The sequence below is a fragment of the Colobus angolensis genome, unplaced genomic scaffold, assembly GCF_000951035.1.
Source record: "Colobus angolensis palliatus isolate OR3802 unplaced genomic scaffold, Cang.pa_1.0 Scaffold37, whole genome shotgun sequence".
Classification (NCBI taxonomy): domain Eukaryota; kingdom Metazoa; phylum Chordata; class Mammalia; order Primates; family Cercopithecidae; genus Colobus; species Colobus angolensis.
In genome coordinates this window covers 828,574-842,647 of record NW_012117043.1, presented here as the reverse complement: position 1 = coordinate 842,647, position 14,074 = coordinate 828,574, and the positions used below count along the sequence as shown (strand labels likewise).

The window sequence follows — 14,074 nt, the reverse complement described above, 5'->3', positions numbered from 1 at the left end:
AGGGAGGGAGGGAGGGAGGGAGGGAAACAAACTTGCTTTGATTGGTTCAATACTTGTGATGCTAGAAATAAGAACCAGACCACCCTCCCCAGAGAGCTCCTGAATATCTCAGATATTAAAACATACTCCCATCCCTCAACCTTGAGACTGAAAAATCAGCATAAAAAAGACTGGAATCTTATTAAGATTCAGAAGTACAAAACACAAGTAGTTGTTTAAAAGATCTATGTAATCACATTTTCTATGTTGAAAGAAATTTTTCTATAAAGATACTAAGATAGGGTAAAAAAAAAAAAAATCCTGCAAAACTATTTCTATATCCATAACAGGTGTGCCTTTCTTTACACAAAAGCATTCTTGAAAAACTGCGTAAATCAGATCCTGTTTTAAATGCCTTAAGGGAGCTATTTTATGAGGAACCCTGCAGTGAATCCTTTGGTAAGGCAAATAATCCTTTTGTAATGGGAATAATTTCTCCCAATGTATCTAGCTTTTTTTAAAATCCCATTTTCATATATCTGCTTTTCTTCAAAGGGGGCCATACCTATCTAAATACACCCACATTTGCATATTGATTTTAACAGCAATCCTCTCAAGGGATGTTTAACCCTAAAGTTCCTTGCAACAGTGTTAGTGCTCTACTGTTCATATTTTTAAAAATCATTATATTAATAGAAAACCCAGAGATTTCCAAACAGGAATAAAAAAAAAAATACTGCTCCCCGATCAGCCCTAGTCCCTGTGTTTCCAGGCAGACATATCCATATAAAAAAGGTCAGGAAACAGCATATAATTCTCTGAATTCTTCTGGTAGAAATATGCCTCTGCAGTCTTCATTATTTTCCTTCCCCAATTTGCTCTCCCTATGTCTGGCAGGTCAGGATACAAGGATCTGGTCATTTGGGACCAAGATATATTCTGATGACAGCTTTCTCTTGGGGAATCCCTTTAACTAAATGCCTGCCAGGTCCCTCTGGTCAAACAGAATTGTGAATCACTGCTTCCTTAGGGGAGGCAAGGCCAGGTGCTTTTATAAATACAATGAGATTAAAGGATCAAACTAAAATGACCCCTTTCTCTTCTCAGAAAATGTTGTCACTATTGCACTAAACTTCACCAAGTCAAATAGCTTCTGAATCAGTGTGAGGGGTAGGTTTTCAGCTACTGCTAACAGGAGAGGAGGCAAGATCCCATATCTACCTTCGTGATAGAAAGCCTCATGTTATTTCTCATCAGCCTCCTTACTGCAAAGGACACAGTGGCCGTAGTGTCAGTGAGGACACTCCAAGTTCAACAGGTGAGAGGTGAAAGGCCACTCACTAAGGCATGTGTATCAGAACTTCTTTCTTTCCTAGTCTTTTTTTTTTGAGACGGAGTCTCGCTCTGTCGCCCGGGCTGGAGGGCAGTGGCCGGATCTCAGCTCACTGCAAGCTCCACTTCCCGGGTTTACGCCATTCTCCTGCCTTAGCCTCCCGAGTAGCTGGGACTACAGGCACCCACCACCTCGCCTGGCTAGTTTTTTGTATTTTTTAGTAGAGACGGGGTTTCACCGTGTTAGCCAGGATGGTCTCGATCTCCTGACCTCGTGATCTGCCCGTCTCGGCCTCCCAAAGTGCTGGGATTACAGGCTTGAGCCACCGCGCCCGGCTCTTTCCTAGTCTTAACTTTCCAGGCAAAGACATACTTTCTGCCTCAATCAACTCTGTCTCTTTTCAGCTTTCAGCCTCCTGAAGATAGACACAAGAGTTGGAAAAACACAACTCAGATACTCTGATCACCTCTGCCAGAAAAGCAGCTTAACCCTTAAGTCCCCTTAGCCCAGGGAACAGTCCTTTTCCTGTCATTCTGGCTGCTAAAGAGAAGGCTTGGGAGGAAGGCATTCCTGAAGATTTTTACAGACGGGAGTTTATCCTCACCCACCACCACAATGCTCCATATCTGCACCTGGGGCAACCTTGACCCTGAAGGCATGGTGGGTGTGGGCAGGCCTAGAAGGACTAGGTGAGGGCCAGCAGCAGTGCTCAGTCCATGCTGCTGCTCCCTGTGGCAGGCAGGCAGACTGTGGCAAGCAGGCAGAGCATGTTCTGTGTGGGCGGCGGTGCTGTGTGGCAGGCTGCCAGCTGCCTGGGAACAGGGCCACGACCAAGAACAAGTTCCCCTAAGTGGCTCCTTTGCCCAGGTGCTCTTCGTATTGAGAGAGAGGGACAGTGGGGAACTTACAATTGCTTCACACTCGGGCTGGACAGCTCTCTCTCCATCTAAATTGATTTCTCTCTGAACACAAAAGGAGGGGAAGGATCCAGGAGAGGACCTCAGGTCACAGCACTCAAGAGGCCAGGCTAGCAAGGCCATCCCGCTCCACAGCCACTCTCCCTGCTCCTGGCCTTGTGAGGCAGTAGAAGGATATCAGAGAGAGACAAAAAGGCCTGGGAGGGCTGCGGCTCCATTTCCAGAGAAGAAGTTTAATTTCCTTAAGGCAACCAAATGGTAGGAAGTAATTCTTGAAATGACTATACCAAGTCCTGGTTCTGTGAATCAGGGTCAGAACAGATTCAGCAATGCAAGACTCTGCGGCGTGGGCTTTGTTCACTTTTCTTTCTGAGGTAATTCTTCCCTTTACTTCTATTAGGAATCAGTGTAGGTACTATTTACATATTTTCTGTTATAATCACAGACCTGCAAACTAGTAATTCACCATCTTTCCACCCAAACTAACCATGTAAGATGACAAAAGGCCATTAAAAAAAATGAAAGTTCTAGAAGAGATGAAGTTAGCTGCTCGAAGTTAAATATTACTCATTCTTAGAAAATAAATAGTAATTATGATTTTTTTTTGACAGGGTTTTGCTCTTCTTGCCCAGGCTGGAGTGCAATGGTGCGATCTCGGCTCACTGCAACCTCCACCTCCTGGGTTCAAGCGATTCTCCTGCCTCAGCCTCCTGAGTAGCTGGGACTACAGACATGCACCACCATGCTCAGCTAATTTTGTATTTTTATTTTATTTTTTATTTTTGAGACGGAGTCTTGCTCTGTCGCCCAGGCTGGAGTGCAGTGGCCGGATCTCAGCTCACTGCAAGCTCCGCCTCCTGGGTTTACGCTATTCTCTCGCCTCAGCCTCCCGAGTAGCTGGGACTACAGGCGCCCGCCACCACGCCCGCCTAGTTTTTTTTGTATTTTTTTAGTAGAGACGGGGTTTCACCGTGTTAGCCAGGATGGTCTCGATCTCCTGACCTCGTGATCCGCCCGTCTCGGCCTCCCAAAGTGCTGGGATTACAGGCTTGAGCCACCGCGCCCAGCCTATTTTTGTATTTTTAGTAGAGACGGGGTTTCTCCATGTTGGTCAGGCTGGTCTCGAACTCCCAACCTCAGGTGATCTGCCCGCCTTGTCCTCCCAAAGTGCTGGGATTACAGGCATGTGCCACCGCGCCTGGAATAGTTATGTTTTTGAACATAGTCGATCAGTTGTGCACTGCTTTGTCTGAGTGATCTGTGAGTGAGCTCCCCAGTAAAGAGGCAGATTTGGGGAGGGAACCGGAACACAAGATAACATCCACTCCTACAGGCTTTCTCCTAAATCAGATTTTCTCTGTGGAATTGGCTTTAGATTACAATGGGAAAGAATTCTTGTTTAATTTATTTTAGGTTCAGTATTCAGCTGAGGAAAAATCTGAAGAAATCCTGAGAAATGGAGAACACAGGGAATGAGAATTCCATTCTGGGCTCTGGTGTACTTTTATTTATTTTGTATGTTAGATTATTCACTTTTTTGGCCTCAATTTCCCAATCTGAAAAAAGAGACAATTTTCACCTACTTTGTGAAAAAGAATTTTGGTAGTTTGGTTCTAGGCATTGCTAAAAGAGCTAGAATCATTATGAACCCCAAAGGAATCGGGTTCATAATACGTCCCGTTATATCCAGGCTGACCCGTTTTGTTGCAGAGACAGCTGCCCGTGTCGGATATCCCTGAGAGACAGGACTATACTTCTGTTTTTTTCCTATTTCCACATGTGGGACTGAGCCACAGAGAATGCTGGATACCAAACACGGCCATCTGCTTTTTCTAATGATTAAGACGGAAAGATAATGATGCAACGAAGTAAATGCGTACTCATCTGCTCCTCATATTAGCGAGGCAGAGGTGTGATCCCCACTTTATGGTTGGAAAAAACTGATGTTCGGAGAAGTTAAATAATTTACAAGACTCGCAGTTAGTTATTCTTCTTCCAAGTCCACTGCTCATGTCCCCAGGCTGCCCTAGGCCAGAGCCTGCTTCACATTTAGCAGGCTAAGGGTCCTTCTTCAAGTGCCATCTTGGTCAAGGTTAAATAAATATGGTTTTCTCCAATGCGGATAGGAAATTGATAATGAGATGATTTGTAACAAATGATTAAATGGCTATCACTTGGGAGTCTCCTCCCTCTCCCCTTCATGTGCTTCAAAAGTTAAAAGGTGCTGGCTGAAGGTGGGAGCGACATCACTTTCCCTGAAGAGAAAGAAGCTTCATCCCCACACCCCTAACCATCCAGTCCTTCTGCAAAGGGAGAGAGGATCCCTCTCCCTACCACCCAGTTACTCTGAAGGGATAACAGCCATTGGGGGGTTAAAAAGAGGCAGTGAACCCCTAGTTAATGAGTAGGAATTCAGCAGGCAGTGTAAGATAAATGGAGCTCTCTCTGCTTCTGCTAGAGTCAGCATGAACTGCGGCCCTGCGGCTTGTTTGTGGCAAATGGAGTGCGCGAAATATCAAAGGGCAGTGATCCAGAAGAAGACCGACTTTGACAAATTTTAAATTGGCCAGAAAGAAAACCAGCAAAAAGAAAAAAAAAAAAAAAAGAAAGAAAGAAAGAAAAGAAAAGAAAGGAAAAGAAAAAGGAAGAAGAAAAGAAAAAAAGGAAAAGGAAAATGATGCAATTTGCTGTGCCCTGCAATTGCAGCATTGCTGCCTTTGTATGGAATTAGTGGTAAACACAATTGAGGGATGCTGGCAGCAATTATGAGCCATCTAAGTGAGATGCTTATCAGTGGCTGAAGCTTTTAGAGCTCTTTCTATGTACAGTTGTAAGTAACTTGCTGTTGAGCTGCAGTTACTTTAATTAAAGTGTATGGGGTTGGTCAGAAGTAATTATCCTGTTTGGAAAAGAAAGAGAAAAAAACCACCTCAACAATTCTGGGTGGCAATAGATTTTAGAAACAACTCTCATTTCTTGTATGTGTGCATTCCCCATGAAAGGATCAGACTGTGGTGAGTTAGACTTATTGGTGGCTGTTCCCCAGTGGCAAACAATGGGACACAAACAGGGTTTATTGTAACCCAAGTCACCATGTTTGGCAGGCAACCTGGCTCAGGGCTCCAAATACCTGGATGTACAGTCTCCACAGTGTAGGCAAACGGGATTTTTCTGTCTCTGGATGGTGGGGATATACAGTCCACAAATGGTACTTTATTAATTAAATTATCATTTGGAACATAAATGAACTAGCATTTCTTCTCCATTCACTGAGTTTCACTACGTTTTAAAGGCAATCTCTGTTCCTTTAGAAAAAAAACAAAAACAAGACAAACCAACCGACAAAAGAACCTCGAGCAATTATCTTTACTAACATAGCAAGCGGCTCAATGGGAGACCTGGGCAGAAAATCAGTGTTTTAAAAGACTCTGAAACTCATTTAGACTCTGGACTCAACACAGGACTCCCATGGTTTAGTCCTATGTTCAGAGCGCAAGTGGCTTCCAAAAGCTCTAAAAACAAATGAGCAAGAGAGTAATGGCTGGAAGCATTAAGCACGCCTGCTCTCAGGGCTATTCTGGCTGCAGTTACTATTTGGAAGCACACAGTGTGCAATCTTTACTTCTATTTCTCTAGCTCAGGATGACCCCTGGACACCGCCTGGGTAAAGACTCCTGCTTTTCTATCCCATCTCTCAGAAATGAAGTGAGCTGTCCAAAGAAACAAGTAGAAACAGGACATATTTAGATCTAGCATATTCTCTGTCTGGTGAGGCCTGCCCCCAGCAGCAACTCTAGCTACTCATTCTCTACAAGGACATCTTAGAAAGACGGGCTTTTTGCACTCTAAGGAAATATCAGGGAAAAAAACCAGGTGACTTTTGCTTTTTTAGGGCTCACTTTCCCTATTATACACACTATTTCATTCTACCAGGGTTTTTACCATATAGAGGACAGTAAATAAAGATTATCATGAATTGGATCAAATGCTTCAGTGCCTCCTCCCCTGGCCTATGAATGTACTCATTACAAATCAGCTGAATGGCTCATTGATTTGCCAGGAGGACAAGCAGACATACCCAATCGCTCAGCCAAGTGGATGTAGACTGGGTCCACCCGACGCATGGTTTTCACCAGATCCTTTCTGCGGAATTTGATTTCTACTGTTCCTTCTGGCTCCAGAACAGATCCCCTGGATCAGAAAGAAAGAAAACAAAACAGAAATAGAGGTACTTTAAAGGAAGGAGACAACAGAATGAGGCCAGTTACAATTTGTGGACCAAGAAATAGCTTCATTATGGTTTTGCCCACCTATGGTTAACAGACATCTCCCCAGGGAGAATAGTAGGCACCAGAGAAGTGTCTAAGTGAGGTATGAGAAAGGCCTGGCAAAAAGCATTTAAAGTAATTCTCATTACCACACCAGTCAACTTCCATTTCAAAGGGAGAAGAATACAGATTCCACCACCTACAGCTGGTAAGAGTAACAGGAATCACATTATTTTCCATGGGGAAAAAAAAATGCTGTAGGCACAGTGACAGGGGAATCACCTCCATCACACAGGATGTACAGTGATGAAGGGCAATGCTTCATCAATACTATCTATCTATCTATCTATCTATCTATCTATCTATCTATCTATCTATCTATCTATCTATCTCACCTATACCACAGCTGTCAGTCGGCTTGTAGGACACTGATCAGATACACTAAGCCAGGCCAAGTAGGAGGTAAAACATTCTGCCCAGTGATATGGAAATGAGCAGAGTCAAAGGTCTCAGGGTTACTTTTAGTGCATACTAATGATGTTCAATCCCCAGAAACTTTGCCCTAAACATCTTTTTTAAAAAAACCCCACAGCTTTCTAGTTTAAAAAAATATAGCTAATGTTTACTATGTACATGGCACTGTTCTAATCACTTACATATAAATCCTTACAACAATCCTATGCCCAGTCTCCATCTACTATGTAGTAAGGTTCTGTGATTATTCCCATTTTACAGATGAGAAAACTATGGTTTAGGAAGTTATGAGACTGGTCCAATATAACAAGAGGCAGAACTGGATTTGAAACCAGACAGTTCGATTCCAAAGTCTGTAGAGGAATTGTCTCTGATCTGGTATCAGATGAGTTTAGGACTTAAAAAATAATAAACCCCTAAGTACAGAATGTAAATAACAAGCCTCTTAGCCTAGAGGTTTGACAGTGAAACTACTGGACTCTCCTAAGCAGCCTTTGACAAAGAAGGCTGAATTTGGGGGGACAAGAGAGAAGCGAGCAGTCCACTAAAATGACTGGAGGTAGGAATTTGCTAGGAAAATGTCAAAGAAATATGTTTTGAAGTTTACTTAGGAAAGCTGAGAACAGACTGTGAAAGGATGCCAGATTAAATCTGTTTTATTTAAGCAGTTTCAGGTACTGCCTCCCAACAAGCCTGAGGTTCTCCCTTGCAGTTTTTTTGGGTGCTACAAACACCATGGTCTTCAGCTTCCTAAAATGCTAGAGTGAGGACTTGGACTCTGATGGAAGGAAAAAGCTTTGGTTTGGAATCACAGGATGTGGTGCTGTAGTGCCGTGGCTACAACATTCTCCAGGAGGAAACCAACAGCTACAGTGTCCCTAAAGCTACAGTGAATGGAAATATGGAAGGCACGCCACCTGCTTTCTCGGTCAGCATACATCTCCATGTGCCGGGGATTGATGGAGGAGTCAATCACTACCCAGGAGCCGCCCCGCAGCTCAGCCTGGGGAGGAATGTAAACCAGCACAGGCTGGGAGCACTCCCTCAAGCCATCCACAATGTAAGCACCAAACTTCAGCACTTGGTCGTACATATCTACGGAGAATGAGACAAATTAGAAATCATGAAATTTCTCTTCCTCAAAGCAGTACTTTTAAACACTGTTCAGGACCTCTGGCCACGAATAGCCTCCTCGTACTATGCCTCCTGTTTGGTCACCCTAAAGACTGAAGGGAGTGTCGACCTGTATCCCATTCAAGACTCCAGAGGATCTTCAAAATCTCAAGATAGCAACAGAGAGATGCATTGTCTTTCACAAAATACAGTGTGTAAGTCTTCCAGATTGCCTTTCCATTTCATATCCTCTCTGAATTTCTGTACTCAGGTTTCACCACATTAATTCACATTTGCTCTACAAATGTTGAGTATTTTTCATGTCAATATGTGCTCTCCCACTACATTAAGTTTTCTAAAGGAAGGAACTATTCTACCTCTTTTCAGTTCTTCTCATGAGGCTTAGCATAGGATGAGCTCTTCAAATGTGCAGCTAATGGAAATTGATCCTTTAAAAATTTTATCTTCAAAAACCATTTTTCATCTTGGTATCCCAATAGCCCTGCCCAGTGCCTGAACATAGTTAGTGCTCAACAAATATCTGCTGAATGAATGAATGCTGAAAAAATTAATTATATACTCTGGAAATAATATAATGAAAAAGAAAAACAAATTCTTTAACAGTTGCATTTTTATAGGGTATCAATGACAGAAAATTTTAAAAAATATTTAGGAAATACTACACAGCCACATGAGAAGAAGAGACCCAACCAGGGCAACATAGTGAGAACCCGTCTCTACAAATAATAAAAAATTAGCTGGGCATGATGGTACATGCCTGCAGTCCCAGTTACTTGGCTGAGGTGGGAGGATCACTTGAGCCTAAGAGGTCGAGGCTGCAGGGAGTGCCATGATCTTGTCACTGCACTTTAGCTTGGGTGACAGAACAAGACTCTGTCTCAAAAACAACATAAAACAAAATAAACAAAAAACAAGAGAAGAGCCACCTCTTCATTCTGCTGAAGAGTATGTTTTGTAGACTGGGCATGGTAGCTCACACCTATAATCACAGCTCTTTGGGAGACTGAGGTGGGAGGACCGCTTGAGCCCAGGAGTTCAAGACCAACAGAGAGAGACCCTATCTCTACAAAAAATAAAAAAAAATTAGCAAAACATGGTGGCACATTCCCATAGTCCCAGCAGCAACCCCAGAGGGTGAGGTGGCAGGATCACTTGAGCCTAGGAGGCCGAGACCCGCAGTGACCTGTGATCATGCTGCTGTACTCCAGTCTGGGTAACAGAGCGAGACCCTGCCTTAAAAAAAAAAAAAAGAGTACATTTTGTAATCCCTCCAAAGCCAGGAGCAGCCTGAAGAAAAGGACCCATGATGTATACATAAAGTGAGTCCCTGGAAAACTGGATCAGTTATTTGTTTCCCAACTTTTTATGGACTTCCCATTTCCCAGCTTACTGAAGTCCATTGCTAAAGTTTTAGGTTTATGAGTCCAGATGTTTAATGAGTACTTCAGTGAAGCCACAATGGATCCTTTCTAAATACCAAATAACAGGTTCAACTGAGTTCAAACTTTCTTATCAAGGAGAGGATCTCAATTTGGAATAAATCAATTCTAGGAATCCAAGGCAAAGAAGCATTTTTCAGGAAGTTAAGAGCAAACCAAATAGAAATTGCTTTCATTGTAGTTACTGGCAAATTAAACTGCCACCTTCTCCAAAGTAAAAATGGCTTAATATACAAACCATCAGTGAGCATAGTTCACTGCCACTGCCCCAACCTGGTGTGTCTGTGAATACTTCAGAAATTCCAAGTTGCCCCAGAAAACACTCCCTATTCTATGTGGAATGTGTAGGATTATATACTCCATGTATATGATCAGAGTGAAGACATTTATTCCTTTGGGAGAAAAGCTAAGACCAAAAAAATTTACTGCTAATTACACAACTGCTGTATGAAGAGCAGGGAATAAAGGACTTTAAGCGCTTTACGCTAATTCTGTGGTTATGAAAATAATTGCTCAGTTCAAATTATTTTAACTAAATTAATTCTTTAGTGGATATTTCAAACAGTGCTACATAATAAAATAATTGTGTAATTAGCAGTACATTTTTCAGTGCTGCCAAGAGTACAGTCTCAGAACAAGTAACAGAAAAGAGTGTCCCTCAACGATATCATGCAAAGAGAGGAAATGGAAGGTATAGATAAAAGGAGAAAATAAAGCAATAAAAGACAGCATAAAAAGTCATTCTACCTGAAAAAGAAAAAAAGTTAGAGGTAAGTGAAGACAAAGTTTCCAGCTCTTTTACTCATTTCTTCTTGTTAAAGACTTAGCAATAACAAAATCTATCTCTGTATTATAATTAACAGATTGACATCCCAAAAAGAAGGGGGAGACTTTATTTAAAATGCATTTTCATTCATCTGTTTTAAAAAATACTAGATTTTTGGTATATGCAAACAGTTTCGAATGAAGATGAGTGTGTGTTTGCGATTTTTACTTTTATGAAATGGATGTGGGCTCCTTTTAGTCATCATCATGGCTAGCTTACTGCGTACCAGGGAACATGATTATATATACACACATATAAATCATTTAATCATCAGAACATCATCTTATTTATATATCCAAGTTGCAGGTGAGTAAACTGAGGCTTAGTTAAATAAGAGTGAGTGGTGGAGATAAGACTCAAATCTAGATCTTGTTGCCCCTAATGTCCACATTCTACTATTTCATTCTTTTTTTTTTTTTGAGGTGGGGAGCAGGGTGCCAGGGTCTCGCTGTGTTGCCCAGGCTGGAGTGCAGTGGCACAACCTCAGCTCACTGCAACCTCTGCCTCCTGGGTTCAGACGACCCTCCTCCATAAGCACCCCAAGTAGCTGAGACTACACGTGTGTATTTTTTGTAGAGACGGGGTTTCACCATGTTGCCCAGATTGGTCTCGCTGAGCTCAAGCCATCCACCCACCTTCGCCTTCCAAAGTGTTGGGATTACAGGTGTGAGCCACTGTGCCCGGCCTCTACTACTTCATTCTTACTGCTAGGAGAGACAGCATGAGACTGTTGGAAAGTACTCTGCTTTCCAACATCTAATATGATGAGTAAAATAAAACCAGAAAAAGAGACTTGAATACATGATTGAATATTCCCAATGGTTGCTGGATTTCCTGTGTTCAGAAACGTTCAAAACTATACTGATAACACTACCAGCCTGTGTGAGGCTTGGATCTGACTGCCAAACAAATATTTTTCGGCCCCAAGACTGTGAGTAGGAAAGGAGCATCGGGGTTTGTTAAAGCTCACATGTTTGGGACTAATATATTGCCTCCATCTAACTTGGAACACCTACAGACCCACAGCCCAACCATCAAAACACCCAAAAAGCAGGCTATTAAAATATCAACAAACACACAAATAAACTCTGTAATCAACATGCTCAGACTAACTGCAGCTGCCCCAAACCACATATTTTGAAAGACAGGTTGAAACACTTGGCAACAATCTGACACACAATTGTCTGAAATCCCTTCATATTTAAGAGACAGAGCAAAAGCACAGCCAAGAGCAGCAGGGGAGGGGTGATCCCCCAAGGGTTTAGGTTAGAAATCAGTCTACAGAATTTTAAAGCTATGCATATGCTGTCAATTCTCAGGCCCTGAGAAACGCAACTGGGAATGGAAAATACTGATAGGTTCTTCACTGGAGAGGCGGGAGCTTGGAGTTTTCTAGCATGCTGGGCCAAGCACATCTGCATGAATGGTGATCACACACAACCTTTGCAGTGTGCTCTCAGCACCTAGGCACCAACCCTGCCTAGGGCTTTTATTGTTATAAACATGGATAAACTGTGGCAACCATGTGTATCAAACAAGGGAACAGGGTGGCAGAGTGTTTCCACAGTGTCCCACACTCTTGAAAACGAAACAGATCTTATTGGCTTGGGCAAGATTATCTGTTAGAAACTGAAGGTAAACATTAGCCATACACAAGCTACATATACATAATGTCTCTCCTTAGTTCATTATGATCGGCTGACACTATTTCAACATCCAAGTAATCAGAGACTTTAAAATAGACTTTCATTCCAGTTAAAGTTTTCAATAAATTTTTTTTATTGTTATTTATAACCTGTCCCAGAAAAAATAATAAGTATAACATGAAAAGCCAACTGAGAGTGACCCTGTAGCACCAGCAGTGAGGCAGCTTAATATCACTGGGATTTGCATCCTATCAAGCTATTCATGCTGAGGCTGGGACCCTGGTGCTAATTTCTAGTAAATTTCACGCTTGATGTCTCCCTGTTGTGGGTCATTGCCGGTTCGTCTAAATAAACTGCTTCCAAATGGCTCTTCCATCTAAATATTCAGCCAGTTTTTATAATTTAATTTTGCATTATGCTGAATAGCCTTCCGGCCAGATAGAGCTCATTGGAAAAAAAGCACCAATACCATCTTGACATGCTTTTATTTATTTATTTATATTTTTACTGCTCGAATTAGACCTCCTAGGCCGACTAGTAAAGAGTTTTTTTTTTTCCCCTCCACTAATGTCAATTTTCAGCATAGCAAGAGCTGTCTCTAATCTTTTCCTACTCATTACACACAATTTTGGAGTCATTTTACCCACAGTGCAGTCGGCTCCTGGCTGTGTGTTTGTGTGCACTGAGGGATGGCATAATTGTTTATTTTCCCTCCCTGCATAATCCCCAGTCAGTATTGAAACCAAAACTGCAAACATCTCCCCAAGGGATGTGAAGAATGACAAGAGGCCCTCAGTTTAGGTCCCTTTACATGAGATAATACGTAGGCAACACCCTGACCTGTATGTAAATATGAAAGTCACTGTTCCTCCCCCTCCTACCTTCACAGGGATCTCTATCTTCCCTAAATCTCATTTGTCTTATGCGAGGTGTAAAAGGATGCATCAGCACCAAAATTAAGAAGACAGAACTTGCCCTGGTCTATGTATCAGGCCAAAAACTCATTTCAGACCAAGGGCAGCGGGGAGAAAGGAATGGGTACTTACTGTGTAAGGGGTATAGAGTTTATGTTGAAGATGATGAAAAGTTTTGATAGTTACACAACACTGTGAATGTATTTAATGCCACTGAATTGTACACTTACAAATAATTAAAATGATAAATATTATGTATATTTTACCACAATAAAAAATGAACTCATTTCTGAGCTCTTGAAATTTCTTTTCACAATAACCAAGGACATCCCCAAAGTAGAGGGGAAGTAGGTGGGATAACAACTTTTTCAGGAACCTTGACATTCTGTTATAGGGATATTCTAGTAGATCTCATTCTGGTCTTAGGCTCTAAAATCAGCCAACTGTGTTACAGGGAGTCAGACAGATCCACCTTCCTTTCCCAACTCTGCCATTTTTTAGCTGAATGTGCTTGGGAAATTTACTTAACCTAATTTACATAAAACCTAATTTATGTAAAATGTGGATAACGATATAACCTACCCCTTAGAGGAGCTTGTTGTGATGATTATGTAAGATAATACATGTAAAATTGTTAGCACAAGTTTCTGGTGAAAAGAGCTCAATGAACCTTAATTGTTGTTATTCTTATTGTTACAGCGCAGCAGCCAATCTGGGCCTGAGCCAAAATACGTAGCAGAATTGAAGCTTTTCCTAGAATTGCTACATTGGAAACTTTTGAACTCTGAACTTCAGTTAGGATAAAATATCCAGGGTGACACTCCAAAGTAATGTCAGAAAGAGTACATTCTCATTGGGCCCCCCACAAAGAGATAAGTAAGGAGTAATAGCATAGCATTCTCTCCCAGGTCTCGACAAAAATACTAGAGCCAAGGAATGTGGGATCAAGTGAAATCTAATGCTGAATGAACCTCATATATATGAATGAGGGGGTTTCAGGTCCCCCTACCCTTTGTTATACAACTACCATCTTCTTTTGAACATCCTGGTATTTTGTTTATACACTATGGCTTTATCATTTTGCTCAAGACATTTTTCTTGTCTCTGTGAGGCAATGTCTGTTTCTGACTTATTTTGACTTATT

The 14,074-nt window shown here is 41.9% G+C and overlaps 1 protein-coding gene across 4 annotated transcripts in view; it reads right to left on the bottom strand.

Annotated features, from left to right (window-relative positions):
- ACACA (acetyl-CoA carboxylase alpha) overlaps window positions 1-14,074 on the bottom strand; it is a 360,465-nt gene that overhangs the window by 23,332 nt on the left and 323,059 nt on the right. For all 4 annotated transcript variants that reach the window (XM_011953628.1, XM_011953625.1, XM_011953626.1 and 1 more), the window contains 2 exons: window positions 7,889-8,066; window positions 6,308-6,420 (listed from right to left, as the gene is read on the bottom strand). In XM_011953628.1, the coding sequence (XP_011809018.1) occupies window positions 6,308-6,420; window positions 7,889-8,066 (291 nt within the window). The remainder of the gene's footprint in view (window positions 1-6,307; window positions 6,421-7,888; window positions 8,067-14,074) is intronic.